At 46.2% G+C, this 27,644-nt stretch overlaps 1 protein-coding gene across 1 annotated transcript in view; it reads left to right on the forward strand.

Moving 5' to 3' along the window:
* Window positions 1-27,644, forward strand: part of LOC147897233 (uncharacterized) — a 69,314-nt gene that overhangs the window by 15,806 nt on the left and 25,864 nt on the right. Inside the window, exon 2 of the mRNA XM_087380538.1 lies at window positions 16,484-16,569. Within this exon, the coding sequence (XP_087236664.1) occupies window positions 16,484-16,569 (86 nt within the window). The remainder of the gene's footprint in view (window positions 1-16,483; window positions 16,570-27,644) is intronic.

Genomic DNA, 27,644 nt, shown 5'->3' on the forward strand with positions numbered 1-27,644 from the left:
ATAGAGTTTGTATCATCTCTCGCAAGTGCTAGCATCTCCCGCATCTGAACCACAAAGTTCGCGGCACTAGGCACTTTCTGAGGTACTCCAATTGTAGTTGAATTCGTTGGTCTATAACCATAGTTCAGCTCAAACGGACTGAACCGTGTAGAGGAATGTTTTCTATCATTGTAGGCAAATTCTAACAATGGCAACCACTTGTCCCATGTATATTGCCTCAATGACACATATGCTCTAAGCATATCCTCTAAAATCTGGTTGATTCTTTTTGTCTGACCATCCGTTTCTGGATGATCCCCACTACTCATTCCCAACTCAGTCCTTAGTGTCTCCAACACCGCAGTCCAAAAATGACCGGTAAATTTGACATCCCTGTCTGACACTATGGATTTGGGTAATCCATGCAAACAAAATATATGTTTAATAAACAAATCCGCTACTTGTGGGGCACTAACAGACTCTCTAGTTAGAATGAAGTGAGCCTCTTGGTAAGATGATCAACCACCACAAGGATAGAATCATATCCACCTTGTGTCGTAGGCAGACCTACAATAAAGTCCATGGAAATGCTCTCCCACCTATCTAGTGGTATTTCCAAGGGCTGTAAAAGTCCGGGTGGCTTCACCCGCTCTGCCTTACTTACCTGACTCGAAAAACAACGTGTCACATATTCATGAATATGCTTTTTCATCTTTGGCTAAAAGAAATTTCGTCTCACGAGATTATATGTCTTCTCGACTCCTGGATGTCCCGCACATGGGCTATCATGGCATTGTTGAATGACTCTCTGCCTGAGATAATTCTGATTAGGTACTACTATCATGCCATTTCTTTTCAGCATACCATCCCTCATGGCATATCTTGCATAAGTTTGGCCTTTTCTGAATGCCAGGTCATCCTTTTCCCCGGGTTTGAATACATGAGCCTTAGGCCAAAGGCTTTGGACGAATTCGTCCACCTTTTGAGTTTCTCTAATTTCAGTCATTAGAGCACTCTCTAATACTGTGAAACTTATATTATGCATAATGCGTGACAACGCATCAGCAACTTCATTATCCTTCCCTCTTCGGTACCGAATCGTGAAGTTAAACTCCTGCATGAGTTCTGCCCACCTGGCTTGGCGGCCTCTTAGGTCAGGTTGTTTACAAAAATGTTTCAGAGTATCATGATCAACATCAACATAAAACTCTGACCCATACAAATAATGTCTCCATGTTTTCAGAGCATGGACAACAGCATACAACTCTAATTCATGAGTTGGCCAATTTTGTTGAGAGGGAGAAAGCTTCTTGCTTTCAAAGGCTACTGGCCTTCCTTCTTGGAGGAGAACTGCTCCTACCGCAATGCCACTTGCATCGGTTTCAAGGAAAAACGGTTTCTGGGGATCAACTATTTTAGACACCGGTCCTGAGACCACATCTTGTTTTATGGTGTTAAAACTTTCCTGTTGATTCTGTCCCCATATAAAAGGTACTTTATCTAAGGTCAGATCAGTCAATGGCGATACTATTTCGGAATATCCTTTGATATGCCTTCGATAAAATTGGACAAATCCCAAGAATAACCGCAAAGCGGTCAAACTCTGAGGGATTGGCTAAGTCTACTAGTATCGCAGCCACTTTCTTTGGATCCATTTCCACCCCCTCAGGAGTAATTATGAATCCTAAATATTCAAGTCTTACCGTACACAGTATAGTTTTCTTTTTATTTACATAAAGACTGGCTTCCTCAAAGTACTGAACATTATTCTTAAGTGTTCGTAATGCTCAGCAACACTTTTGCTGAATATAAGAATATCGTCAATAAAGTGTACTACAAACTTTCCGATATACGGACGTAGTAAATCGTTCATAAGCATGACGAATGTAGCTGGAGCATTGGTAAGTCCAAAGGGCATTACCAAAAACTCATAATGTCCAAACCTGCTTCTAAAAGCGGTTTTATGCACATCCTCGGCTCTAATACGGATCTGATAATAGCCACATTTAAGATCTATTTTATTGAAAATTACGGCCCCATGTAACGCATCTAGCAAGTCATCGATCCGAGCCATCGGATACCTGTGCTTAATAGTGATATTATTCAATGCTTTGTAATCTATACAGAGGTAAAAAGTATCATCTTTCTTCTTCTTTAATATCACTGGCGAAGCAAAAGGTGAGAACTTGGTTGAATCTGCCCCAGCTTGAGGTATTCTTCTAGTTGTCTTCGTATCTCCACTTCTTCGGTAAAACTCAACCTATAGGGAGGTCTATTTACAGGTTCCGCCCCTGGGATTAGTTCAATCTTATGCTGTGAACATTCCGCTCTGGAGGTAACCCATAAGGTAACTCATCCCTAAAACAATAAGAGAACTCCTCTGTTATTTGATCAGCCAGCTTGACCATCTCTCCATTTTGGGCAACATCAGTGCTAGCTGAAGAATCATCAATTGGCTCTACCGATGCTGTACAAAGAAACCAAAACTCTTCTTGAGCTTTTTGAATTTCCATTACGGAAACCAACGGTCCTTGAGTTATATCTTTTTCACCTCGTAAGACATACAGCACATCATTCATCTTGAATTGATAAATGTGCTTTTTCCAATCTATGGCTGGATTCTTCCTAGGATGTTAAGCCTTACCCAGGGCTATGTTTGAATGAGCAAGCTTTGTCATTTCAAAATCAAGCTTCTCAGCATGGTCATGAATTCGAAGCTCCAACTGGGTAACCCTTTTGTCCCATACTTCAGTTGAACTTCCATTTGCCATTCTGACTATATATGCATAGTCAGATGGGCTAGTCTTTAGTTTCAGCCTCTTTACAAGCTTGGAGTTAATTACATTGTGCGTCGATGCTGAGTCAAACAACACAATGACATCATGATTAGCTACTTGCCCTTTCATCTTAATTAACTTCGTATCATTAAAGGCTATATACCCCGTTGCTGCGGGCTTTGATAGGACATTATCAGGTGTACTAGTTACTAGCTTAGCAATAGACACGCATAACAAAACTGGTACTGACATTTGAGAAGATCCCGCTAGCTGAATCTGCATCTGTTTTGCTCTGGGACTTCCCTTCATTTCCACGTCGCATTCTGAGATCACCATCTCAGCCATCCGACGATCTTTGTTTCGTGGACAATCTTTCCACTGATGAGGCTGAAGGCATCCAAAACATAAGCCTTCTCTTCTTGCTTTTTCTCTTTGCTCTGGGTTCAAAGAAGACTTCGAGCAAGCCCGGGTTGCCATTGGTGTTACTTTTCTTTTCATTCCAATGGTGGTACTTGATTTAGGAGTCTCAACTGGTTTCGCCTGCTTGGCTTGACCACTAGGCTGTGAGGCACTCCCTTTTCCAATTCACTTCTTCTTAAACCCAGTTTTCTTCAGGTACTCATACCGAGTGCCAACTTGCACAAACCCACTTGGTCTGTTCCCCTTTGCATCCTCATAGTTCAAGGCTATGGCAATTGCTTCATCTAGCGTGTTCGCATACTTAGCCCGAACTTTCATCTTGATCCGATCATTCAATCCAAAGATAAAATCTTTTACCTGGATTGACTGAGGTAGAGGTTCATAAACTTTCATTACACTTTCTGTGAACTTATCAGTGTATTCTGCCAGTGATAAATTTCTCTGACGAAGGTTCCGATACTGATCCCAAGCTCGGGATGCTTCGTCAGGAGGTAAGAAGTGTTTTCTAAATTCTTTTTTAAAGCCCTCCCAAGTAGTGGATGCCACTCCATCTTTCTGTTGTTTTATCTACCACCTATCCGCTGCCTCATTAAACATATGGGTGGCCTCGCGGATTTTCTTCATATCATTCCTGATTTCACAAATGGCGAAGGCCTTGTCCCATATTTGTAACCAGGTCTCTATGATATCGGAACTACGGTCAGACATCCGACTAGAATACTTTTCTGGCCTATAATTGGCAATATTAGGCACCTTAGCCCTCCTAGGCTTGACCGTATGAACACTGGATTCAGGCTCCATTGGATCTTTACCTTTCTCTTCATGAGATGATCTGGTAGACATACTATGTACCATTTTCCTGAGCTCGGATTGCCCTACATTTGCTTGTAACTGTTGCGCTAAAATCTGTTGCAAGGCATCCTCCAATAAGGCAATTCTACCAAACAGTGTATGGCCTGTTGGGCGCGACACCTGCGGGGTCGGTCGGACTCCCGACTCTACGAGATCCATCCTAGAAGCCTCTTCTTCTATTTCCATTTAGGTTGATGGGTGTTTAAAAATAAAATAAAATAAATAAAAACAAATAAAACACCGCTTGAAACTGTATTTACAAATCGAAAGTCCAACTTTCAAATTTACAGCTAACCAGGCATATATCACACTGTAACCAAAACCACTTTTCCCTATGCTGGGGAAACTCCTGCAATCTGAATTAACTTAAACACGGATGCAAATAAACTTAGAAGGCATAGAAAACTCCCTGGCCATTCATGTAGCATAGAGAGATCAAGTTTTTCTTGTATTTGAACCAGATGAATATTCCTGCTGTGGCTCAGCTACACCCTCGTTGGGGACCCAAAACACCCCAGCTCCCACTTAAATAGTTATCATCTGCTATGTGCATAGTACTCGCTGATAACTGAGATCCCCAAATAACAATTATCACAAACAAGTCTTGTGACCACACAGTAATCCTCTGCAGGTAGTCGTGACTCCAGTAACCTCACTAGAAACCAACTGCAGCAGGGAAAACGCCCCCTCGAATGTCTACTAGTGTTTTTAATCAAAGGCGACACCAGGGTGGTCAATCCGTTGGCGAAGAAGACAACCTATGCAGCTATTGTAATGCACGGACTTCGCACAGTAATTGAACCACGAATCGAATGCTTCCAACCATATAATATTCCGCCAGCCTGTCACAACGCCAGCCAATCAATTTGCATGCAACAACTAGTTCTTCACGCGAGGCCAAAAAGCCCTGAAGGTACCAAATTATATACCTGCGGCTGTACGCGATTGCCTCACTATTTCTTCTATCACCAAACTGCTATACGTAAACTAATACCTCCGAAATCACGATATAATTACACAACTAGCCCATGCTCAGGCTCACGTAATCCCGTCTTCCACATCTTCATTCAACGATGAAAATCACCGAAATATTACGGTCAGCTAGTCCTGAGGGTAACAACGCGTAAACCAGCGTGTGCGCCACTCTTAGCCTTTTCTCTGAATCTCGTAAAACAAGATCCCCGCTCCTTTATTGGCTTCCTGGTGGTAGCACGCTAAGGCTTAACGAAGATTCGGATCAACAGCTCAACGTTTCGCCACGCTCTGCCTGCTGAACACCGAAGCCCAAGACCTCTCTCAATTCCCCTTTTCCCAAGCGCCTGCAGCTCTGATACCAAATGATACGTAAAATCTGTTTAAACCTAACTTTTTCTACAATCACGGGCATAGGCACCTGGATTATCCTCCCAGCCAACCTCGGTGGTAGTAAGCTCTCTATATATTTTCGTTACGTGAAGGCCCCTGCTTACCAAATTCCACCAGCCCCAAAATTCCCTAGATGGATCTAGTATGCCACATGTCTTCATTCTAGGGTCCCTCCTTAATGCATCTCATAGTAATCATGACACCTGAAGATGAAGTGCTCCTCCGTCTCAACCTCCTGTATGTCACATAACGTGCATATGCGCCTTTCCTTGGTCGGTTCCCGTAGGCAATCTAGGAATAGTTTTGGGGATATTAGTTAAGCTGCTATTGGTTCCCCTAGGCGGAATACCTGTGATGTGGCTATCGGCTCCCGTGGACAATCTAGGAATATCAATTATGCAGCTATTGGTTCCCGTAGGCAATCTTGAGCTTCTTTTTCCCGTATGATTATCAGTTATGCAGATATCGCCTACCGTAGGCGGAATATCAGTTATGCTTCCCGTAGGCAATCTAGAGCTATAGCCCCTTTGCTCTGCCGCTCTCGATACGAAGTCTATGTGAAGAGACCCGAAACTGCCCAATAGACATCCTCAGTGACTGGGGTAAGTGGATCTGTGTGTATCCTGGTGGGTCAATGAAACCCTCCTCTGTGATATGCAAGGAGTGATCTCTATAGAAGCTGAGCTTCATTGGAAGCTCGCTCGGTCCTAGCAAGGTCCGGAATGTGTAGCTGAAAGAGATCCTCATAGATTATCTGGTTGTGAGAGGAGGGGAGAAAACGGAGCGTCCATATTGTACTGGAAGCGAGGGAGTCTATCCATGTGGAGCCCCAGAGAGAGAGAGAGAGAGAGAGAGAGAGAGAGAGAGAGAGAGAGAGAGAGAGAGAGAGAGAGAGAGAGAGAAGAAAGAAAGTTTATTAAAGTCTTCGGGAGACCGTGAAGGTCTATGAGACTAAAGATAATTGATACAATGAGCATAACGGTGGCGGTCTCAAAACGGGCCAGCCAACCGTTTCTACAAAAAAGAGGTTATGAAGGACTGTGTGTCTAGTCCTGATACAAAAAATATGTGTCTACCTCCACAGGATACAAAAAAGAAGGGGGGGGCACCAAAAATGGGGCAGAGGGGGGAGATACAGTATACATGTGCAGGTGGTGATCGTCAGAGACCAATCATAGAGGGGCCGTCAAATGGGAGGTCGGAAAAAACCCTGCGATAGATGATTGGCCTCTGACATCACGCGGCCTAGTCAAGCTCGATCGTCGGGGGCGGCGGGTGGCCGTGTGGATGAGGGCAACAGTAACCTCAGTGGGGCGGGCAGAGAGCAGAGACGAGATCTCATGGACTTGGATGTGTGAGTCTGTCCGCTGGCGCAGCTATCGTGGCTCTGGCTCTTGCTCACGTCCGCGTCGTCGGCTAGACTGAGAAGAGGTATCCTGTGACTGGAAGAAGTGAGTGATAGGCCGCTGGGTGTCCTCACGTTGTGTGTGCTGCTCGTGTCGCCGTGCTCGGAGAGAGGTATCTCGGTGGCGAGTCATCTCATGTAAGAAAGCGGCTAGGCATCGCTGATTCGAGAACTGCAGCATGTGTGGGAGGGAGCTGAATCCGTCGCGGAAGAGGCAGTGGTACCGGCCTTGAATGGCATAATAGATAGGACATCTGAAAGCAAAGTGCTCCTCTGACTCGATCTCCTGCAAGTTGCAAAGTGCGCAAAGGCGGTCCTCTCGTGGGATACCCTCTGCGCGTCCGCTCTCGATCCGTAATCGGTGTGACGAGACCCTAAACTGAGCGAGGGAGATCCGGAGCGCATGTGGTAGATGAAGCTGTGTGTAACGTGGAGGTGTGATGAAGCCCTCCTGTGAGATCTGGAGGCAGTGTCGGCGGTAGAAGTCGAGCTTCACAGGAAGCTCGGAGTGAAGAAACTATGTCCGCCAGGTGTGGAGCTGGAGCAGATCCGCTCGAATGAGTCGGTTGACCTCCTGGTCAGTGGGGGAGAGGGGAGATGGTGGAGCGTCGAGGCTGTATTGAAAAGGAGGCAACCGGTCTAAGTTGAGGCCCAGTCGGGTGAACCAACTGGAAAGACGACTATACCAGCATCGCTGGTCCCCATCAACGGATAAGGCCATAGAGGAGGATAGGGCTAGCCAAGGTAGGCGGAGGCGACCGTCGGCAGAGGAGCTGAAATCCCTGACTCTGTGGAGATAGGTGATAGCCTGAAAAGCCGCATCAAGCTGTAGGGGTGAGGCGCCGAACTCTGCTAGAATGATCTGGTGTGGTACCGATGGTTTGCTGCAGATCATCCGAGCAAACACCAGTACCGAGAGAGAGAGAGAGAGAGAGAGAGAGAGAGAGAGAGAGAGAGAGAGAGAGAGAGAGAGAGAGAAGAAGAAGAAGAAGAAGAAGAAGAAGAAGAAGAATATATTATCGTCCTCTGAAGACCAAAAATCGGCCTATGGGACCTGAGCAATACAAAATCCTCGTACACAAAGACTCCTCCCTTGGAGGGGAGGGTATTAAGAGAAACTACCTTTATGTCTTAGGTAAGTTCCTGTGCTTGAAAAGCTTTGTAAAATAGAAGTACAAGGTACTTGTACCTAGACCTAGGACTAAGTGTCCTAGGTGTCACATAGGACTAAGTGTCCTATGTGGTCTTAAAGGCACTAACACTACAAATGCCTACATTTTTGCCTACAAGGCACATACCATGGCCTATAGGGCATCACTAGAATCACCAGAAGATGGCCTACAAACCCCCCTCCATGGGATGGGCTGAAGTACTCTGGAAACGTCTCAGAATACCTGGTATTTTCTGATCATGGTGGCACATGTTCATCCAAAAGGATATAGCCACCTATGGATGTACAAGGAATGTCGGATCATGTAACAAAGGGAACCAAGTGTAAAGCCTGTCGGAAGACTTCGAACTTGGGACGAGGAAGTGCCTTTGTAAACATATCTGCTATGTTGTCCTCTGTAGGAAGATAGGACAACTCTATGCCTCCTGTTGACAACTGCTCCCGAACATAATGATAGTGAAATTCAATATGCTTGGTACGCACATGAAACACTGGGTTACGCGCAATGGTCAAAGCACTCTGGCTGTCAGTGTAGACAATAGTGGAGGATGTCTGGCAAATACCAAGATCTGTAAGTAACTGTCGAAGCCAAACACACTCTACTGTAGCGGTGAAAGCTGCCCTGTACTCAGCCTCACAGCTAGATGGTTGCTTCTTGCTGAGAGATACATGAATTGCCAAGCAAAAAACAATTGCCAGTATGTGACACTCTGGTGTCGGAACATCCTGCCCAGTCACTATCCGTGTAAGCATGCATGGTAAGTGAACCCTGATCACCATAGAAGAGGGCTAAATCCTGAGTGCCTCGAAGATATCGGAAGACACTCTTCACTGCCTGCCAATGCTGTGAACTGGGCATGTGCATGAATCTGCTGAGCTGAGATACTGCATACTGCAAGTCAGGTCTCGTGTGACACAAATAAATAAGGCATCCAACAGCCTGCTGTTAAAGAGTGATATCACATGGTGGGCTCCCATCATGAGCTGAGAATTTGAAGCCAGGGTCCACTGGAGTAGAGATTGGCTTGCAATCCTCAAACTGAAAACGATCAAGGAGCTGTCCAATATACTTGGACTAAGACATCATGATACCCCCCTCAACATGAGCAAACTGAATGCCCAAATAATAATGGAGCCGTCCCATGTCTGACATGTCAAAAATCTGCTGCAAATCAGCCTTGAAAGCTGCAATTTGTTGAGTATCTGGGCCCGTGATGAGCATATCATCCACATATAAAATCAGCACTTAAAAATCAGATCCACTCCCACGGACATAAAGAGTGGGTTCTGTGGGACTATTCTGAAAACCAAGGGATAGTAAGTGTGCATGAATTTTGGCATACCATGCTCTGGGTGCCTGCTTCAAACCATAAAGGGCTTTTCTAAGCCGTCATACCTTATTTTCAGAATTCACAACCTCAAAGCCGACATAGACTTCTTCCTGCAGATCCCCATGAAGAAAAGCGGTCTTGATGTCAAGTTGGTGCACTTGCCAATGATGATGGGCTGCAATGGCAATGACACATCTAATGGTAGTAATCTTGGATGTGGGAGCAAATGTCTCCTCAAAGTCATTGCCTTGTTGTTGGGCATACCCTTTTGCAACAAGACGGGTTTTGTATCGATCTATGCTGCCATCAGATTTCCTTTTTAATTTGCAGACCCACCGCGTTCCAATGGCATGCTTGCCGGGAGGGAGATCTACTAATTCCCATGTGTCATTTGTGGCAATAGATTGTAACTCAGCTCTCATTGCATCCATCCACTCTTTGCTGTCAAAGCATCTTTATGGCACAGAGGCTCTTCATTGCAAGCTGTAGCAAGGAGTGCAAACTCAAGAAAGTGACCATGCTGTCTATTCCCTGATCTTGTCCAGGCAGCAAAAGGCTGATCTTGTTTGCCGTCCCTCAATGTATCAAGAAGCCATCTAGGAACTTTCCTTTGCTGTCTATTGACAGCCCTTTCTTCAATGACTGCATCATGAGTAGTGGGATCATTTTGTGCCGGAAGAGAAACCTCCAATTCAGCATGAGGTTGTGGTTGATTATTGCTTAGTGGAGGGCCTGCAGGAGGCTCATGTTGCTGGTCAAAATCCTCTTCTGATGATGGCAGAGGTAACCAAGATTCAAAGGCATCAAACATGTCAACATCTGGCTTTGCTTTGCAGTCCACAAGAGGAGAAGCTGAATGTTCAGCAAAGATCACATTTCTACTGACAATAATCTTCCCAGTATTTGGTTGATATAACCGATACCTTGTGCTCTCCTGGCTGTAACCAATAAATATGCATTTGATTGCCTTGTCATCAAGCTTATGTCTCAGCTGAGAGACCCAAAAACTCTCATGTGTGAAAGTGAAGGCTTCCTGCGTTTCCATGCTTCATAAGGTGTAATAGTCTTCAATGCCCGTGTAGGTGATCTATTCAGCACATAGTTGGCACACATAACTGCATCAAGCAAAAATTTATTGGGCAAAGACTTAGCCTTAAGCATGCATCTGGCCATCTCCATTGTGGACCTGTTTTTCCTTTCAGAAACAGGATTCTGCTGAGGAGTGTAAGGAGTAGTGCATGAGTGAATAATGCCCTATGAAGACAGAAATGCATCAAACTCCTTTGACATATACTCTCCCCCCTTATCTGTGTTGAGGGTGACAAGCTTGCATCGTGATTCATTCTCAACCATATTCAGCCATCTCTGAAACCATAAGAAAACTTCAGATTTGGCCTTTAAAGGATATACCCAACAATATCTTGTGAAATTATCAATGAGACTCGTGAAATACTTATACCCCCCAATGGCATTTGTCCTCATCGGGCCACAGACATCACTCTGAACTAGCTGCAATTTCCTTTGTGAGAGTTTTGGGGAATTCTTTTGAAAAGGAAATCGATGCATCATACCCAAAAGGCAACCCTCACACACATGTTTGGAAACTGTGTGAGTCTGAGGTACATCATTTGCCATCTGCTCTGAATGTAGCTTTGCAAGAGCTCTATAATTGAGATGGCCCATTCTCTGATGCCAAAGATGACTTTCAGCAAGCTGTGAATCTGAAATAGCCAATGCTTCAATAGAAACTGCAGCTGATTGATGATCAAGGTGATAAAGCCCTTTTTGCAAAGTGCCAGTGAGAACTATGGCATTGTCATCACGAAGATCATAAACTAGAGATCTAGAGCCATCAAAAATTACTCTGAAACCTGAAGTAGCAATTGCTGAAATTAAAATCAATGCCAGGCACAAAAAGAACATTTGTCAGAGTGACAGGATGGCTAGAAATCGATGTGAGCTGCACATCTCCAACTCCTTTTACAGCATATGAAGCATTATTAGCAAATGTAACAGTCCCCCCTCGAGGTGCATCAGCTAGAGAATGGAACAACTGTCTGCAGTAAAGAGTGCATCAGCTTTGGAGGGATCAAATGAGCAATGGACAACCCATGCCCAATCCTCCTGAAGAGCATGTGCATGTGAAGCATCTGCTGGCTCATGGGATTCAATAGCATGTGAGGCATTAACTATCAATCCTACTTTCTTTTTGTTTGAAGCAATGCGCCTCCTGCATTCTGAAATGTCATGTCCAGGCTTGCGACAATAGTTGCATCTTTTCTTCTTTGCCTTATCTGCTGTATTTTTAGATGCATGGGAGGAATTGCAGCTGCTATGCGCAGATTTTGGCTTGCCCATAGGCTTGGAAGCCTTGCCTCTTCCTGTCTGCTGTGAAGCAAATGCATGATCAGGAATAGTGGCTTGTCTATGAGGTCTACTTTGCTCTTCCTGCAAAAGCAAAGTAACTAGCTGATCAAAAGAATAGTGGTCTGGATTACCCATGGCCACTAATCAAAGGGTTGTTGCAAACCCTTGATATGTATTTGGCAGTCTATTCAATGTGGTACTGACAAGCTGTGAATTTGGCACCACCTCATCAATGTTGGCAAGATGTTCCATGAGGTCCTTGACCTTTGTTAGGTATGCATCCATAGAGTCATCTTCATTCATACTGACTTCTTGTAATTGCCTTCTCAAATATGCAACACGAGCTTCATTGCGAATCTGATAGAGAGAAGCCAATTCATCCCAAGCATCCTTTGCTGTCCTGCAAGACCGGATGTGTGTAATAATGATTCTCTTGCATGATAAAGCAATGCATGAATGTGCATTTGCATCTCTTGCATCCCATCTTGACTGTTCTTGAGTTGGAAGAGCAGCAAGAGGAGTGCTAGAGGAGGAGGCATCAGGAGGAGTACCTCCTGCAGAAGGACCAGCAACAGAGGTAACCACTGTAGCATTGGCTGGCCTCAGATCAGCCCCATAAACAATATTCCACAAATGCTTTGCAACAAGAATATGTTTCATGAGATAAGACCACATCGGATAGTTGGTGCCATCCAACTTATCATCTTCACGAAGAACTCCAAATAAATCTTAATTGTTCCCAGCCATAGCAAATGTGATACCCTGAAAAAGACCTGAAAACCCAAAAGCCTCAAGGCTATTACTGCAAAAAGCTGGCTGTCCAAAAATGACAGCAAATATCTGCAAATTTCTAACCCAAATCAAAGGGCAAATGCAGATCTGACCCAAATGTTACTGTGATAGGCAATGTTCACTGCAAAAAATAGCAAATCTGGCAAAAGCCCCAACTTTATTGAGGTCAAATAGGCCAAAAAGAGGGCAAATGCAAAAAAGCCCCAAATTTTGCTGAAATTTTTGCAAATGTGACCCAATGTATGCAAATCTGACTCAATGTCCTGCAAAAGTGACTCAATGTCTGAAAATCTGACTCAATGTCCTGCAAATGTGACTCAATGTGCTGCAATAAAAAAGAAATTGCAGACCAAATCCCGAATCTCTAGTGTTCTTGCAAGAAGTTGCAACTAGAGGAGATGAAAGGTATTGAAAGCCCCAAATTTGCCAATGTCCTGCAAAAGACTTCACACGTGCCAAACCTGTACGGAACTCTTGGGACAAGAACGAGTTGTACGAACAACTGTTTTGTACGGAACATGTATGGTGTAGATGTACGGATATATGGAGCAAGTTCAGTGTACGGTGTACGTACAAACGTACAGATCTGGTACAATGTACGGATGCAAGTAGAATGCACGGATGTAGGTACAATGTACGGATGTACGGTAGTGTACAGTTGTACGGCGACACATGTACGGAGTTGTAAGGTGGCTGTACGGAACGCAGGTACGTAGGTGTACGGTGGTTCAGGTATGGAGCTAAGTGTACGGTTGTACGTCGGCGCAGGTACGGAATGCAGTACGGCGAAGTATGAAATGTAGGTATGGAAGGCAATATAGCGAAGTACGGGAGGCAGTACGACGAAGGTATGTTGTACAATAGCGCGTGAATAGTAGGTACGACGCTGATCAGGTACGGTGCATGTACAGCGTAGGATCTCAGGTACGATGTTGAGCAGGTACGGAACCGTACGGTTGTACGACGTAGGTACATCGCATGTACATAGAGCAGTACGGATGAGAGGAGCGGGTGCAGGAGACGAATCTAAACGTGGCTCTGATACCACTGTAGGATCGATGAATAGAAAGAGAGAGAGAGAGAGAGAGCGCAAAGTACAAAGAGTCGATAGAGTTTGCCATCACATCAACTAGGATAATGAAAAATAGGAGTACAAGGTACTTGTACCTAGACCTAGGACTAAGTGTCCTAGGTGTCACATAGGACTAAGTGTCCTATGTGGCCTAAAAGACACTAACACTATAAGTGCCTATATTTATGCCTACAAGGCATATATCATGGCCTATAGGGCATCACTAGAATTGAGGTAGGCCCAAACTCTGTGGAGAAAAGTCACGGTCCGGAAGAGGACGTACTTGGAGAGGTGTCATTGCGAACTCTGCGTGTATGATCTGATGGGGAACTGAAGGCTTACTCTGAATCACCCTAGATCCCATGATCACCTGTAGCGTCTCAAATCCCTTCCAGTCAGTAGCTGAAAGGTCACTGTCCCAAAAAGGGAGGCAGTCAATAGAGTGAGCGAGAAAAAGCGAGCAAGCCCAAAAAAGCGAGCGACAATTAGTTGAAGTGATTGGAAAATCAAGCAAGCAAAGAAAGAATCTAAGTTTTTTATAAAATAATTGCTTGAAGTATAAAGTATTCAAAAGAGTGGTTATGTGTCACATTTCTTGAAATTGAGTAGTCTAAAGTTAAGGACTATTGTAACATGACCCCATTTGGGTTTGGCAATTATCCTGGGGGGTCACTCATAAACATGTAACATACTACTTTTGTGCATTGAGGGGTATTTTTTAGTAGGGGGACTTACATGTTGTTTGTGTGCATGTGGGATTTATAAAATAGCAACTTAATGTAATTTATATATGTAGATATTTTAAAATGTAAACACATACATGGGTTCAACCATTTACATGACAAAATGTAAATTGCAAGAATAGGGGTAATTTTTAATGCATGCTTGCTTGCACATGCTTTATGGGTTTATGAAGAGTGATCCCCAGAGTGCAATTAAAAGGTAGAGGATTTTAAAATTTGGTTTTTTTTTTGCCAAAATAGACAGTGTCTTCTCGCTCCCCATTATGGGAAACCTTGCTTTAAACTTGGTGCAAAAAATTGGACAGAATTTCACAAAATTCATATTCTGATGCGCACAATTTTTTTAGATGGTGCAAAAAGGCATGCTATTGATCTAAATCATGCCTTGTCATTTGATTTGATATATAACATTATGCCATTTATATTTGACAATAAAAAGATGTAGGGATGTTAAAAACTCATCTTTTGGGCCAAAAAAATCATATGTTGATATCTTGCAAAAATACAGGGATGTGAAAATGTCCTCTTTTAACGCGCTCCCTGTTTTGGCCCAAAAGAGGACATTTTCACATCCTTGTATCTTTTGATTTACAAGTCCAAATAGGGTCATGTTACATATCAAATCAAATGGCAAGGCGTACTTTAGATGATTATCATGTCTTTGTGCACCATCTAGTAAAATTCAATGCACCAAAATATGAATTTGTGGTTAATTTATTGCATTGGTTAGATTAGTGGGAGGTAAGAATAAATCATTAGGGAAGGATATTTTTCCAGTAACAAAGAAACATGGGTTTCATTCCAAGAGTGAACAGAGTTAAAAAAGCTAAGCATTTACATATGCATGGAATCTAGACTAATCCATGCAAGGAGTCCTTGGAAACACCCCACCTGTGTGGAAGGTTGCATTGATGATCTCAATTACTCTAGTGGAAAGAGAGAACTTGATTGCAGTTACTGTAGGGTTTGTCTTTAATACATACAATGAATTGGAAATTGAACATACAAACTATCTCATGGATGATGTGAAATTAGTGTTAGTGGCTCAGAAAGTTATATGCATATTTAACCTTCTAGCATTGAGGAAACATATGGACTTTTGAATAAGTTATTATTTTTTGCTACTGAAATGGGGGATTTACAAATCTTTTATTGTTTTTTATTGCTCGCTTTTTGTCGATCGCCTTTCGGTAATCCTCCCAAAAAGGTGCTGCATACATGGCAGTCGGTCGGTCGGTCGGTCGGTCGAGAGACATGTATTAACGTCTGTAGAAGGCCTTGCTGGCCTATGAGACAAAGTTCAAAACCAAAAGTAACTCATACAAGCCGCTATGGGCTGAAGTAAAGGGCTCTAAGGCCCTTGCTGAAAGCTAAAGTGCTAAATAGCAGAGTAGCACAATAGCAAAATAGTATCAGATGCTCAGAGATTCCTGGTGCACACACAGGCTCCATATATCCAGGTACCCTGGTGGCTCTTTGATGGGTTGTGATGAGCTCTTGTATCTGTGTCTGTCATGTTGATATGATGTGATGTGATGTCATGTTGATATGATATAATATGATTGTATTAAAGTCAGTGTGAGACCCTTTAGGATCTATGGAACTGTTGATCACTATCAACAGATAATGATCTTTTACATCTTGTGAAAGAAAATATTATAAACTTGCTATATGTTAGAGTACTTGTTGAACTAGCTGGTTAGTGCTTTGTTGCGGTGTTCCAAGACTCTTTTGAGTAGCTTCCTAACTTTTTGGCTGGCTGCTCCAATAGATTTTTGGGGTTGCTTCTGCTGTCCCCATAGCTTTCTCTGATGCGTGCATAAGCTCCACATCTTAGGAGTACATGCTGCTCATTTTCTACCTCTCCTGTGGGGTAGATTTTGCAGATTCTCTCCTCTCTTGGTACCCGGGGTCTTGCCCACCTGCCTCTCTAGTCTTGTGAGCTGCTGCTCATTTTACAGATTAAATGCCTTTCAAACATTGATATGTCTTCCCTGAGGTCTTTTTGTATTTTATAGCTTTCCATCGGATTAATTTCATGTTTGTAGAACTGTATTTGTTGTTCTGCGGTCTTGCCATAAATTCTGTAGCATTCTCTGCGCCATTAATTCCTTGATTTCACATGCATCTTCTAGTATTTCACAAAGAGAGAGAGAGAGAGAGAGAGAGAGAGAGAGAGATGAAACGATTGGATGCTCATGCTGTGCAGGAGATGAGCTGATATCCCCGTGCATGTGTAAAGGTACACAGCAATTCGTACATCGTGAATGCCTTGACCATTGGCGATCTGTGAAGGTGATTAAAATGCTTTAATGGATTGATGGAAAGTGCGGCCATAGATTTCATTGTGGTTAAGAGGTATTGATTTTTTCAGGTGCTTGGTTAGCCAAAGATAGATCATCTTTACTTCCAGATTTGCCAGTAAAGTGTGTTTAGACCTAATCTCGATATAGATGGCATCTTAGTGTCTTTTCTGTAGTCCTTTTTGGTACCATTGCTCCTGTAGCCTGATGTAAATGTCAGTCATACAAGCTCGTGGAGCTTTGAGCAAGCTCGTTTTCTCTCTTTGAAACTGTTTTTCCAGTTTCCCAACGCACCCCCACCCCTCCTGCTTGCTTCTGAGAATGAATGAGATACTTGGGAAACATGTGACCTGGGACAGGTTCCAGTTTCCAGTCAGGATGTGAGCTTAGTTTGATAGCTAATTATTGTGGGTTGACTAAGAACCATGTTGCTCAAACTTAAAAGCCTCCCCAATGACTGGTTGTCTATGGGTGAAATGCCATAGGGAAATCTAATGCTAATTCTTTTAGCTTTAGGAGTCCAATATATGTTTCTATAGTTGCCAATTTCGTATCACTCCTTGAGTTTTGGATACTCACTCGAACTGTTATAGCTGTAATTCTTAACACTCAATGAGATCTTTTTGTTAGAACTCAATCATACAGGTTATGTCTTAGTTTAGTTTACCTTTGGATACTCACTGGAACTGTTATAGCTGTAATTGTTGTCATTTCACTATGAAGCGGGGTTTTATCAAGTCCTCACACACAGAGTCATGTTCCCCTACAACTCTGGACGGTTGCACATAGTACATTTAAGTCATTATGGCTCTTTGCCTCTTGACTCACTTCATTGCTCACTGGAGCAACACTTCCTCTCTCAGTAACCATTTGAGTTTCATATCTTCAATTACACTTGTATCCCCAACACTTCTCAAAATAGACCACTTTTTCCCTTTTTCCTTCCCGTCCTTTTTTCCTTTTCCTTTCCTGGCATTACTGGACGGTTGCGCATAGTACATTTAAGTCATTATGGCTCTTTGCCTCTTGACCCACTTCATTGCTCACTGGAGCAACACTTCCTCTCTCAGTAACCATTTGAGTTTCATATCTTCAATTACACTTGTATCCCAAATACTTCTCAAAATAGACCACTTTCCCCCTTTTTCCTTCCTGTCCTTTCCTTTCCCTTCCCTGGCATTACTATCATCTAAAGCTTCACTCTGTGACCTTCGCTTTTACTCTTGAAACCCTCACTTAAACCTCTCCCTTCTCCCTCACTTCTCTCTCTCTCTCTCAATCCTTAAATTGGACTTACAGATACTTCTATCTCTTTCGGGCAGACGTAGGTTATCACACTAGGTCTGACCTATTGTCTCACCTAGTGTGGTGTACCCTACCGGGGCACAGGTGGGTACACACACACAGGCACACACACTCCTTTCTTCCTTTTTTCCATGCAACTTACATTCTTTCCCTTGTTACCCCTTTGGTAAAACTTTTCAAACTACCTCTCCCCTCCCTCTCTCTTCAAATGAAACTTCCTCCTAGAATCTCTACCCTTTCCCTCTCTTTCTTCTAATTTCCCTCACACCCTTTCTCAACTCCCCCCCTCCCCCTCTTTTTTTCCTATCTAAAACGTGTTTTTAAATAAAAATATTTTTTCTCGTAACATTTTTCTATTCTTCTATATTTTTCTAAATCTTCCTATTTTTTCTAAAATTTCCTAACTTTTCCCTATTATTTTTTCTCCCTATTTTGTCTAATTTTCTTTTTTTTAAATATTTCTCTATGTTTGACCTCTCTCTCTCTCTCTGCTACCCCTCTCTCTGCTACCCCCTCCGCTACCCCCTTCGCACCCCCTCCGTACCCCTTCCGCTACCCCCTCGCCGCCGCTCAGCCCTCCCCCTCTCCGCTCACCGCCGCTCAGCCCTCCCCCTCTCCGCTCCTCGCCGCTCAGCCCCCCCCCCCCTTCCCCGTCACGCAGCCCCCCCCCCCCTCCCCATTGCGCAGCCCCCCCCCCCCCCCAAAACCGCCGCTCAGCCCCCCCTCCTCACCGCCGCTCACCCCCCCCCCCCCCCCCCCCCCCCCCTCACCGCCGCTCAGCCCTCCCCCTCTCCGCTCCTCGCCGCTCAGCCCCCCCCCCCCCCCTCCTTGTCGCAGCCCCCCCCCTCCCCGTCGCGCAGCCCCCCCCCCCCCCCCCCCCCGCCGCTCAGCCCCCCCTCCTCACCGCCGCTCAGCCCCCCCCCCCCCCCCCCCCCCCCCGGTCGCAGCCCCCCCCCCCCCTCCGCCGCTCCGCCCCCCCTCCCCGCCACACAGCCCCCCCCTCTCCGCCGCTCAGCCCCTCACCCTCCCCGCCGCTCAGCCCCCCTCTCCGCCGTTCAGCCCTCCCTCCCCGTCGCTCAGCCCCCCCCTCTCCGTCGCTAGCCCCTCCCCTCTCCGTCGCTCAGCCCCTCCCCTCTCCGCCCCTCTCCCCTCTCCTCTAGCAGCCGCTCCCCCCCCCCTCTCGCAGCCCCCCCTCCCGTAGCGCCGCTCTCCCCCTCACGTAGCCTCTCGCAGCCCCCCCTCACGTATCTCCGCTCTCCCTCCCCCTCTCGCAGCCGCTCCTCCCCTCCCCCTCCCGCAACCGCTCCCCCCCCCCTCCCGTAGCTCTACTCTGCCCCCCCCCCCTCCCGTAGCTCCACTCTACTCCCCCCCCCTCCCGTAGCCTCTGCGCCACCTCCCCCTCCCGTAGCCTCTGCCCCACCCCCTCCCGCAGCCTCTGCGCTACCCCCCCTCCCGTAGCCTCTGCCCCACCCCCTCCCGTAGCCTCTGGGCCACACAACCCCCCCCCCCCCCCCCCTCCCTCCCCCTCTCGCAGCCTCTCCCCGCTCCCCCTCTCTCGACTGTGGCCCCCCCTACTGTAGCCTCTCCGCTCTGCCCCCCCTCCCGTAGCCTTTGTGCCACCCCCTTTGCTCGCGCTTGGCCTGCTGCCCCGTGGTCTGAGGGCCCTTGTCTGCTGCAAGCCTTGGCTTGCCACTGGCCTTGCACAGGCCTGCGCACCCCTACAACAATGTTGAACAAGATCTGCCTTTGCAGGAAATCGTGCACTTGAAGAAGTCCTACAATGGCCCACAAACCCAAACAATCTCCGAAGCCAATTGTGGGAGAGATCACAAAGCGCATCTCCAGGAGTGGATTAGCAACTGACAGCCAACCAGCCCTGAAAACATCGGGTACAATGGGCACCAATGCAGTTCTTTTTGCCGCAGCCATCATCTCTACTCCAACCACTGCCTCCCCCACCATTGTACCACTCAGCCTGCCCCCACAGGAGAGGGTCACAGTTCCTCACCCCCCACACAGCTCCCTTCTGTCTCCACCACTCTTATGTCCCCCCTTCCCCTCACCCAGCAGCCTTTCTCCACTCCTCTGCCATATACAGCTAGCCTATCGCCCACGCCCCCACAACCATACGCCATGTCCCAGTTCGCACCCTCTCGGGTCCCACCTGAGACGATAGATTACATCTTTACGGAGCTACATCGACTACGGGATCATACCGTAGCACAAGATCAGCTTATTCAAAGCATGCGCCAGGAGATCACTCACCTCCGTCAGGAGGTGGTCTCTCTCACTGCTACAGTCACAGCGGCCCCGCGCACTACACCAGAGGTGGAGGAGCGGATCGCTACCATCCAGACTGCTATTGCGGAGACTACCAGATGGGTGGACGTTGCGAGACGGGCACCCAAAGCAGAAGTCTCAGCCACCATCGTCGAGCAAGAACAGAGGGCCAGTAAGGCTCTCAACATCCGAGTACGAGGCATCCCCCGCGCAGATTCACTCACCCCCTTAGCAGACGCGACTGCTTTCGTGACCTCTACCCTCGGCCTCGCCGAGCATGGGATTGAGCATGCATGGCGCACAGGACGGGACCCCACGTGCCCACAACCACTCATCATCCGATTCAGGGATACTCAGGCTCGACTTGCAGCACTCAGGCAGCGTGCTACACTACGGGACCACCCTACTATCTTCATGGATGAGGATCTCATACCTATGCAGGTGGAAGAGCGGTGCACCCTGCTTCAGCAGCGAGATGTAGCCCGTCAGGAGGGGAAGTGGTCTGTCGTCCGAGATGGCCGCCTATTAGTTGGCCCCCGCCGTTGAGCCCTACCAGGTACTCCAGACACGGTAGCAGACTCCCCCCCCAAATAGGGAGACATGGTCTATGAGATTCAGACTCAGCACACAGTACCCTTGGCATGCACCATATGGAACTGTAATGGTACCCTATGGTCTGACCCTGGGAACTTCTCAGAGTCATACAATGGACGCGACATCGTTTTCTATATAGAGACACATGAGAGCCCCGAGCGCCCTCTCCCCTTGGTCAGTGGCTATACTTGGGAGTCAGTACTCCGTGAGGAGACCAGATATCCTGGGGGGGTCCGAGGGTCAGGCGGAGTTGCAGTACTTCTTCGTTCAGCGCTCACGAGCTTGACATCCGTGGTTAGATGGGATGTCCATGCCCGTTACCTATGGCTCTGATTCCGACGCCCCTCCACACGCGACCTCTTTATTGCAGTCTGCTACTTTCCTCCCGAGACGTCACATTTCGCACGGATGCTTCGTGAGGATACGGGGGTATCCCCCTATCTAGATCTCTACTCAGACATTGTGGAGTTCTCCAGACGCAAGAAGGTCCTCCTAGTTGGGGATTTCAACGCAAGGATAGGTGCACATCAGGCATCACTCCTGGACTTCCACTCAGATCCGGTCCTATTACCTGAGATGGACACAGAGGACTCGGGCTTCCCCTGCTCCTTGGCTGACAGTCGCGCTCCCGTTACTGGGTATGGGCAGGCTCTTTTGGACCTTGGACGTATACATGATTTGATCATCTACAATGGACTAGACCGGTGGCCTGTCTCCTCTGGTTTCACATGTTTCCCACATGGCGGAGGAGCCAGTGTCGTCGACTACATTCTGGGATCTCCTACTTTAGCCCCACAGATCACTGACTTTTGCACTGCACCCTTACCCCCAGGAGCCGATCACACTTACCTGTTCTTTCATATCCTTGTGCCCCGAGCCCCTTCCAACGACACCCCGCACTACACTATCTATCATGATATACACTTCGATCATAACCTCTCACCTGATTACTCAGCCCACCTAGCCTCCCTCCTCAGACACACAGACACCATACCCTCTCTAGATCACCGAGCCACCCTTATCATCCACTCCCTTCACAATGCAGCCTGCCACATCTTTCCTTCCACTACTCGGTCCACCCGCCCTCCACCCGTTGGCTCCACTCCTTGCAACAGCTGGTATGATGACGAGTGTAAAGCATCACGCCGCACACTCCGACTCACGACCCAGCGAAAGGCTAGGGCCAACCCATGTCTCACCAGGGATTATCGTCGACTAGTCCGTCGCAAGAAGCTAGCCTTCCTGCGCCAGAATGAGGATACACTACTGAACATTCTGTTTAGTAGCAACTCCAAGGATTTTTGGAGGAAATTCCTAGAACGCTGATCTCCCTCCCCCCTCACGGATACTTCCCTCTGGCACACCTACGCATGCACACTCTATGATATCCATGATCAGCCTCCTCCTGACCTGTCAGACACTCCCCGCCCCACTTCTTGTATCCTCTTCACAACCCAGGGAGTCACCCACGCAGTGCATAAGCTTCATAACGGTCAAGCTAAGGATCATGAGGGCCTATGCACAGAGTTTGTTGCCTATGGCATCAAAACTCTAGCCCCCGTCCTGGCAACGCTGTTCAATGAAGCTGTCTGCCACGGGTTCCCTAGAGCGTGGACCCTGAACACTATCAGACCCATCCACAAAGCAGGAGATTCCATGGATCCAGGAAATTACAGGACCATCATGGTTGGACATGTTATGTCCAAGATCTATGCATTAGTGTTAATCCCATTTTTGCCTTAGTGTTTTCGCAAGGCATTCGACACCGTTCCCCGCGCCCGACTCATCAGACGTCTACAGGAGTTAGGCTACGACTCGGTGATTATCTGGGCAGTAGTAGCTCTCTATGAGCGGGTGACGGGGCAGGCCAGGATTGGCACCAACTGGACCCCAGAGATCACGAGCACTATCAGAGTCAAACAAGGATGTCCCTTGTCACCGACTCTATTTGGCCTCTACATCGACGAGCTCGAGACCACCATCAGGACACTCGGAGGTGCAGGCTGCTCTCTTGCGGAGGCTGTCATCCAGATTCTCCTATACGTAGACGATGTAGTACTACTATCCTCTTCTGCTACTGGTCTTCAGCAACACCTGGATGGACTTCAGGTCTTCTGTGATACACATGACTTGAAGGTCAACCTTGGGAAAACCAAGGTGATGATCTTCAACAGTTCCAGACCCGCTATGCACCGAGAGCAGTTCCTCTTCGCCGGCGACCCTATTGAGATAGTTGACTCTTACACATACTTGGGCGTTGTCTTCTCAGGCCCGATCTTCACGATGCGCCCGGCCATGCAGGCTAGGATCAACCGGGGATACGCCGCTCTTGCCAGGCTGGAGCGACAGTGCTACCACTTCCACTTCCAGGACCCGCGGACCAAGTCTCTCCTTTTTTATTCTTTGGTCCGCCCAGTAGGCATGTACGGTAGCCCTTGGTGGGGAGTCGACCTTTCAGACACAGAGTGGGCTCGAGTCGAGCGCCTACAGATACTGATGTTTGCTCGGATGATCTGCAGCAAACCATCGGTACCACACCAGATCATTCTAGCAGAGTTTGGCGCCTCACTCCTACAGCTTGATGCGGCTTTTTAGGCTATCACCTATCTCCACAGAGTCAGGGATTTCAGCTCCTCCGTCGACGGTCGCCTCCGCCTACCTTGGCTAGCCCTATCCTCCTCTATGGCCTTATCCGTTGATGGGGACCAGCGATGCTGTTATAGTCGTCTTTCCAGTTGGTTCACCCGACTGGGCCTCGACTTAGACCGGTTGCCTCCTTTTCAGTACAGCCTCGACGCTCGATCTCCCCTCTCCCCCACTGACCAGGAGGTCAGCCGGCTCATTCGAGCGGATCTGCTCCAGCTCCACACCTGGCGGACATGGTCTCTTCACTCCGAGCTTCCTATGAAGCTCGACTTCTACCGCCGATGTCTCCAGATCTCACAGGAGGGCTTCATCACACCTCGGGGTTACACACAGCTCTGGATCTCCCTCGGTCAGTTTAGGGTCTCCTCACACCAATTACAGATCGAGAGCGGACGTGCAGAGGGTATCCCACGAGAGGACCGCCTTTGCCCACTCTGCGACTTGCAGGAGATCGAGTCGGAGGAGCACTTTGCTTTCAGATGTCCTATCTATTATGCCATTCGAGGTCGGTACCACTGCCTCTTCCGCGACGGATTCGGCTCCCTCCCACACATGCTGCAGTTCCTGGATCAGCGATGCCTAGCCGCTTTCTTACATGAGATGACTCGCCACCGAGATACCTCTCTCTGAGCACGGCTACACGAGCAGCACACAACGTGAGGACACCCAGCGGCCTATCATTGACTTCTTCCAGTCACAGGATACCTCTTCTCAGTCTAGCCGACAACGCGGACGTGAGTGAGAGCCAGAGCCACGACAGCTGCGCGAGCGGACAGACTCACACATCCAGGTCCATGACATCTCGTCTCTGCTCTCTGCCCGCCCCACTGGGGTTATTGTTGCCCTCATCCATAGGGCCACCCGTCGCCCCCGACGACCGAGCTCGACTAGGCCGCGTGATGTCAGAGGCCAATCATCTATCGCAGGGTTTTTTCCGACCTCCCATTTGATGGCCCCTCTATGATTGGTCTCTGACGATCACCACTTGCACATGTATACTGTATCTCCCCCCTCTGTCCCATTTTTTGTGCCCCCCCCTTCTTTTTTGTATCGTCTGGAGGTAGACACATGTTTTTTGTATCAGGACTAGACACACAGTCCTTCATAACCTCTTTTTTGTAGAAATGGTTGGCTGGCCCGTTTTGAGACCGCCACCGTTTAATAGGAACAACACCCCCGGCTGAGCTGAGCCCTTGGCTCATCCCTAGGGGTTAGCGTTAGTGAAGGGCTTGGAGAATCTGACCATGGATTTTTCGAAGGTGCAGACTTTCGCCACGACCCCTGTCAGTAAGCCCTCTTACTCCAACATTGCAGCAACACCCAGTCCCTATGCTTTGACCTATAGGAAAAGGATCAAATTAGACCCTCATGAGCACATTTACCAATTGGAGCATGAAGTCCGAGAGCTCAGGCTACTAGTTGCAGTTCTTAGCAGAAAGGTGAACGAGATGGAGAACAAAGGCAAGCAAGAGATTATTGCAGAAGCTATGGAGAAGTTCATCACATTTCCACCAGCACCAACTCTTGTCTTCAAGGTCAAAGGAAATGATCAACACTTAGGTGAGTTTAGCCAAGGAAGAGATGGCCATTGGTGCGGATAACAAGCTTAACAAAGCAGATCTGTACACAGAAGTAAAAGAGCAGCAGGCTATAGCACATAATAAGAAGATACTATGCATTGGAGGGCTGCCCAAGGGTTGTGCCTTGGCCTTTTCAATGAAGAAGAGGATTACACAGCAGGTGAGAGGATTGCATGTCTCAAGAAGGAAATACCACAAGTAGAGTGTGATCATAATGATATCAGCTGTGTCTCCCAAACCGGAATGTAGGTACAAGTGTTTTTCTAGGAGAGAGCGGGGAGAATTAAGATTCTTCGACAAACAGGAACTCACCTTAACTCAGCTCAAGCAAAGGAGTGTCGAGCTCACCAAAATGAAGGATGCACGTAAAGCTGGAAAATGGGCTGTGTATCGAGATAAAACAACATTTATTAGAGATTTCAAATCTAAACCTAAAGACTCTCAGTCTTACACTCCTCGACCCTGTGGCTTATCCAGATGTTGCAAGTCTTTTTGACATTTTGTACTTTGTCCCATAGTCCCGTGAGGTCTCCTGCGGACGTTAATATGACTGTCTCTCTCTCTCTCTCTCTCTCTCTCTTTCTAAACTTTCCCTTATTTCTTCCAATTTTCCTATTTTCTCCTCTCACTAATCACTCCTTTCTCTTTTTCCTAAATTCCCTAAGTTCAACTCTCTCAGACTTCTCCTCTCCCTATTTTTCCTCTCTCTCCCTAAGTTTTGCTTTTCCTCTTTTTTCCTCCTTTGTTTTCTACTTTCTTTTATTTTATCCCTATTTTCTATATTTTCCTAATTGTTCCCTATTTCTCTCTCTGTCTTCCTATTTTTTTCTATTTTTCTCTAATTTCTTCTAGATTTTTACTTTTTCTTTTTTGCTATTCTCCCGATTTTCCCCTCTTTTTCTTTATTTCTTATCTTAATTTCCTATTTCCCCCTAATTGTTCTCTATTTCTTTATATTGCTTTGTATTTTTCCTAATTTTTTCAAATCCTTTCTATTTTTCCTAATTCTTCCTTATTTTTAAAATTTTTCCTTTTTTGAAATTTCTTCTTTAAATTTCTTTGTTTTTTAAGAATTCTTAATTTAAATACCTTTGAAATTCCTTTAAGTTCCTCTTTCTTATAAATTCTCCTTCCCTTATGCTCTAAATCTTAAAATTATATTTATTGCTCTAATTCTTAATTTCTCCCCTCCTCCTTCTCCTTTATGTTCACACACCTAAATACACTAAGTTTTTCTGCCTTACATAACCATTTATTTACTTTTTCTTAAACTCACCCGAATTATTTTTACACTTAAAGCATAATATCAAAGATTAGCTTTATAAGTCTATACTGTGAGCAACTATTTTTTTTGTGATCCCGATAACAAGGGAGGGGTGTTTATGACACTTGTCTTCCCAACTAAGTTAAAATATGGTTTTTATCATTTTTCTTGTTGGATGGTGGCAAGTATGTAGACTCCCCTCTTCAATAAAAGTGATTCTTGTGACGACTGATCAAAGCATAACTTGTTTGTACAATCATGCATTCTATAAGTTTTTTGCAAATTGTGCTCCTCTCAGTTTTTTGTAATGTCTCATAGTAGTTTTCTCTTTTGTTTCTATTACCAAAATTGTTGTCATTTCACTATGAAGTAGGGTTTTGTCGAGTCTACATACACACCCACACACACACACACACACATTTTTTGTGAAACCACTGAATTTATAATAAGAAAAACTTTTTACAATGAGAATAGCTTGGAAAACAGACTATTCTGAAAAATCAAAAGCAGTGGGAAAACACCTCTAAAGAAGATATCTAAGTCATTCTCATGACAAGCATCATACAGAGATTGCTGTAATGATGCTCTAAAAAACTCATACGGTTGAAGCAATGGACTGCCTAAGAAGACATGATTCCTCTTCTTCCAAATAGTCCAAAACGCCCAAAATTTGACTCAATGAAAAAAGAGAGAATATTGGGTGTGTTCCAGAGTCAATCTACCAAATAACCAGAAAAACTTTCCAAATCGATGGCTTGGGAATCTCAAGCGAAGATAGTGAGAAATGTTGTCCAAGAGTGCTCTAGAGTGAGGACAAAACCAAAGAAGATGTGGAACGGTCTCTGCAAAAGTAGAACACCTCAAATAATGAGGATCTGCAATCCCATGTTTGCCCAAAGTGACTCCCACTGAAAAGACGTCCACCAAACATCTCCAAAGAAACAATCTTCGCTTTAAAGACAGTACTACTTTGAGATTTGACTTCCACCATGAAAGAGATTTGTGTAGATGCTAGATGGTATTCCCATGCTGCGCGGAGGCAAAATCAACCTATCAGTTTGCATAGAAGAAATGGCTTGCAAAGAAATGGGGCGTAATCCATGATTACAAGGCATGAGCTACCAATTCTGAAGTCAGAGGGAGCCATCATAAGGTGGAATCGGGAGTAGGTGTTGCAACAAGATGCTTATTTTCCTCCATATTGGTCTATGATGCATGCCAAGGGGAAATCGACCACAAGCATGTGGAAATGATAAAATATTCCTCTGAACATCCACCACATCATCAATGTAATGAATCCCAAGTTTCATGAGATTGTATGCCTTAACCGGTTTCTGTAAGGCAAGAGGAAGATTGAAAACTGAGCTTCAGTGTATACTTTCATGGCGAAGAGAATTG

This window comes from Dipteris shenzhenensis, chromosome 10 (genome assembly GCF_047967505.1).
Source record: "Dipteris shenzhenensis isolate YYH24624 ecotype China chromosome 10, Dip_SZ_1.0, whole genome shotgun sequence".
In the NCBI taxonomy this organism is placed as follows: Eukaryota; Viridiplantae; Streptophyta; class Polypodiopsida; order Gleicheniales; family Dipteridaceae; genus Dipteris; species Dipteris shenzhenensis.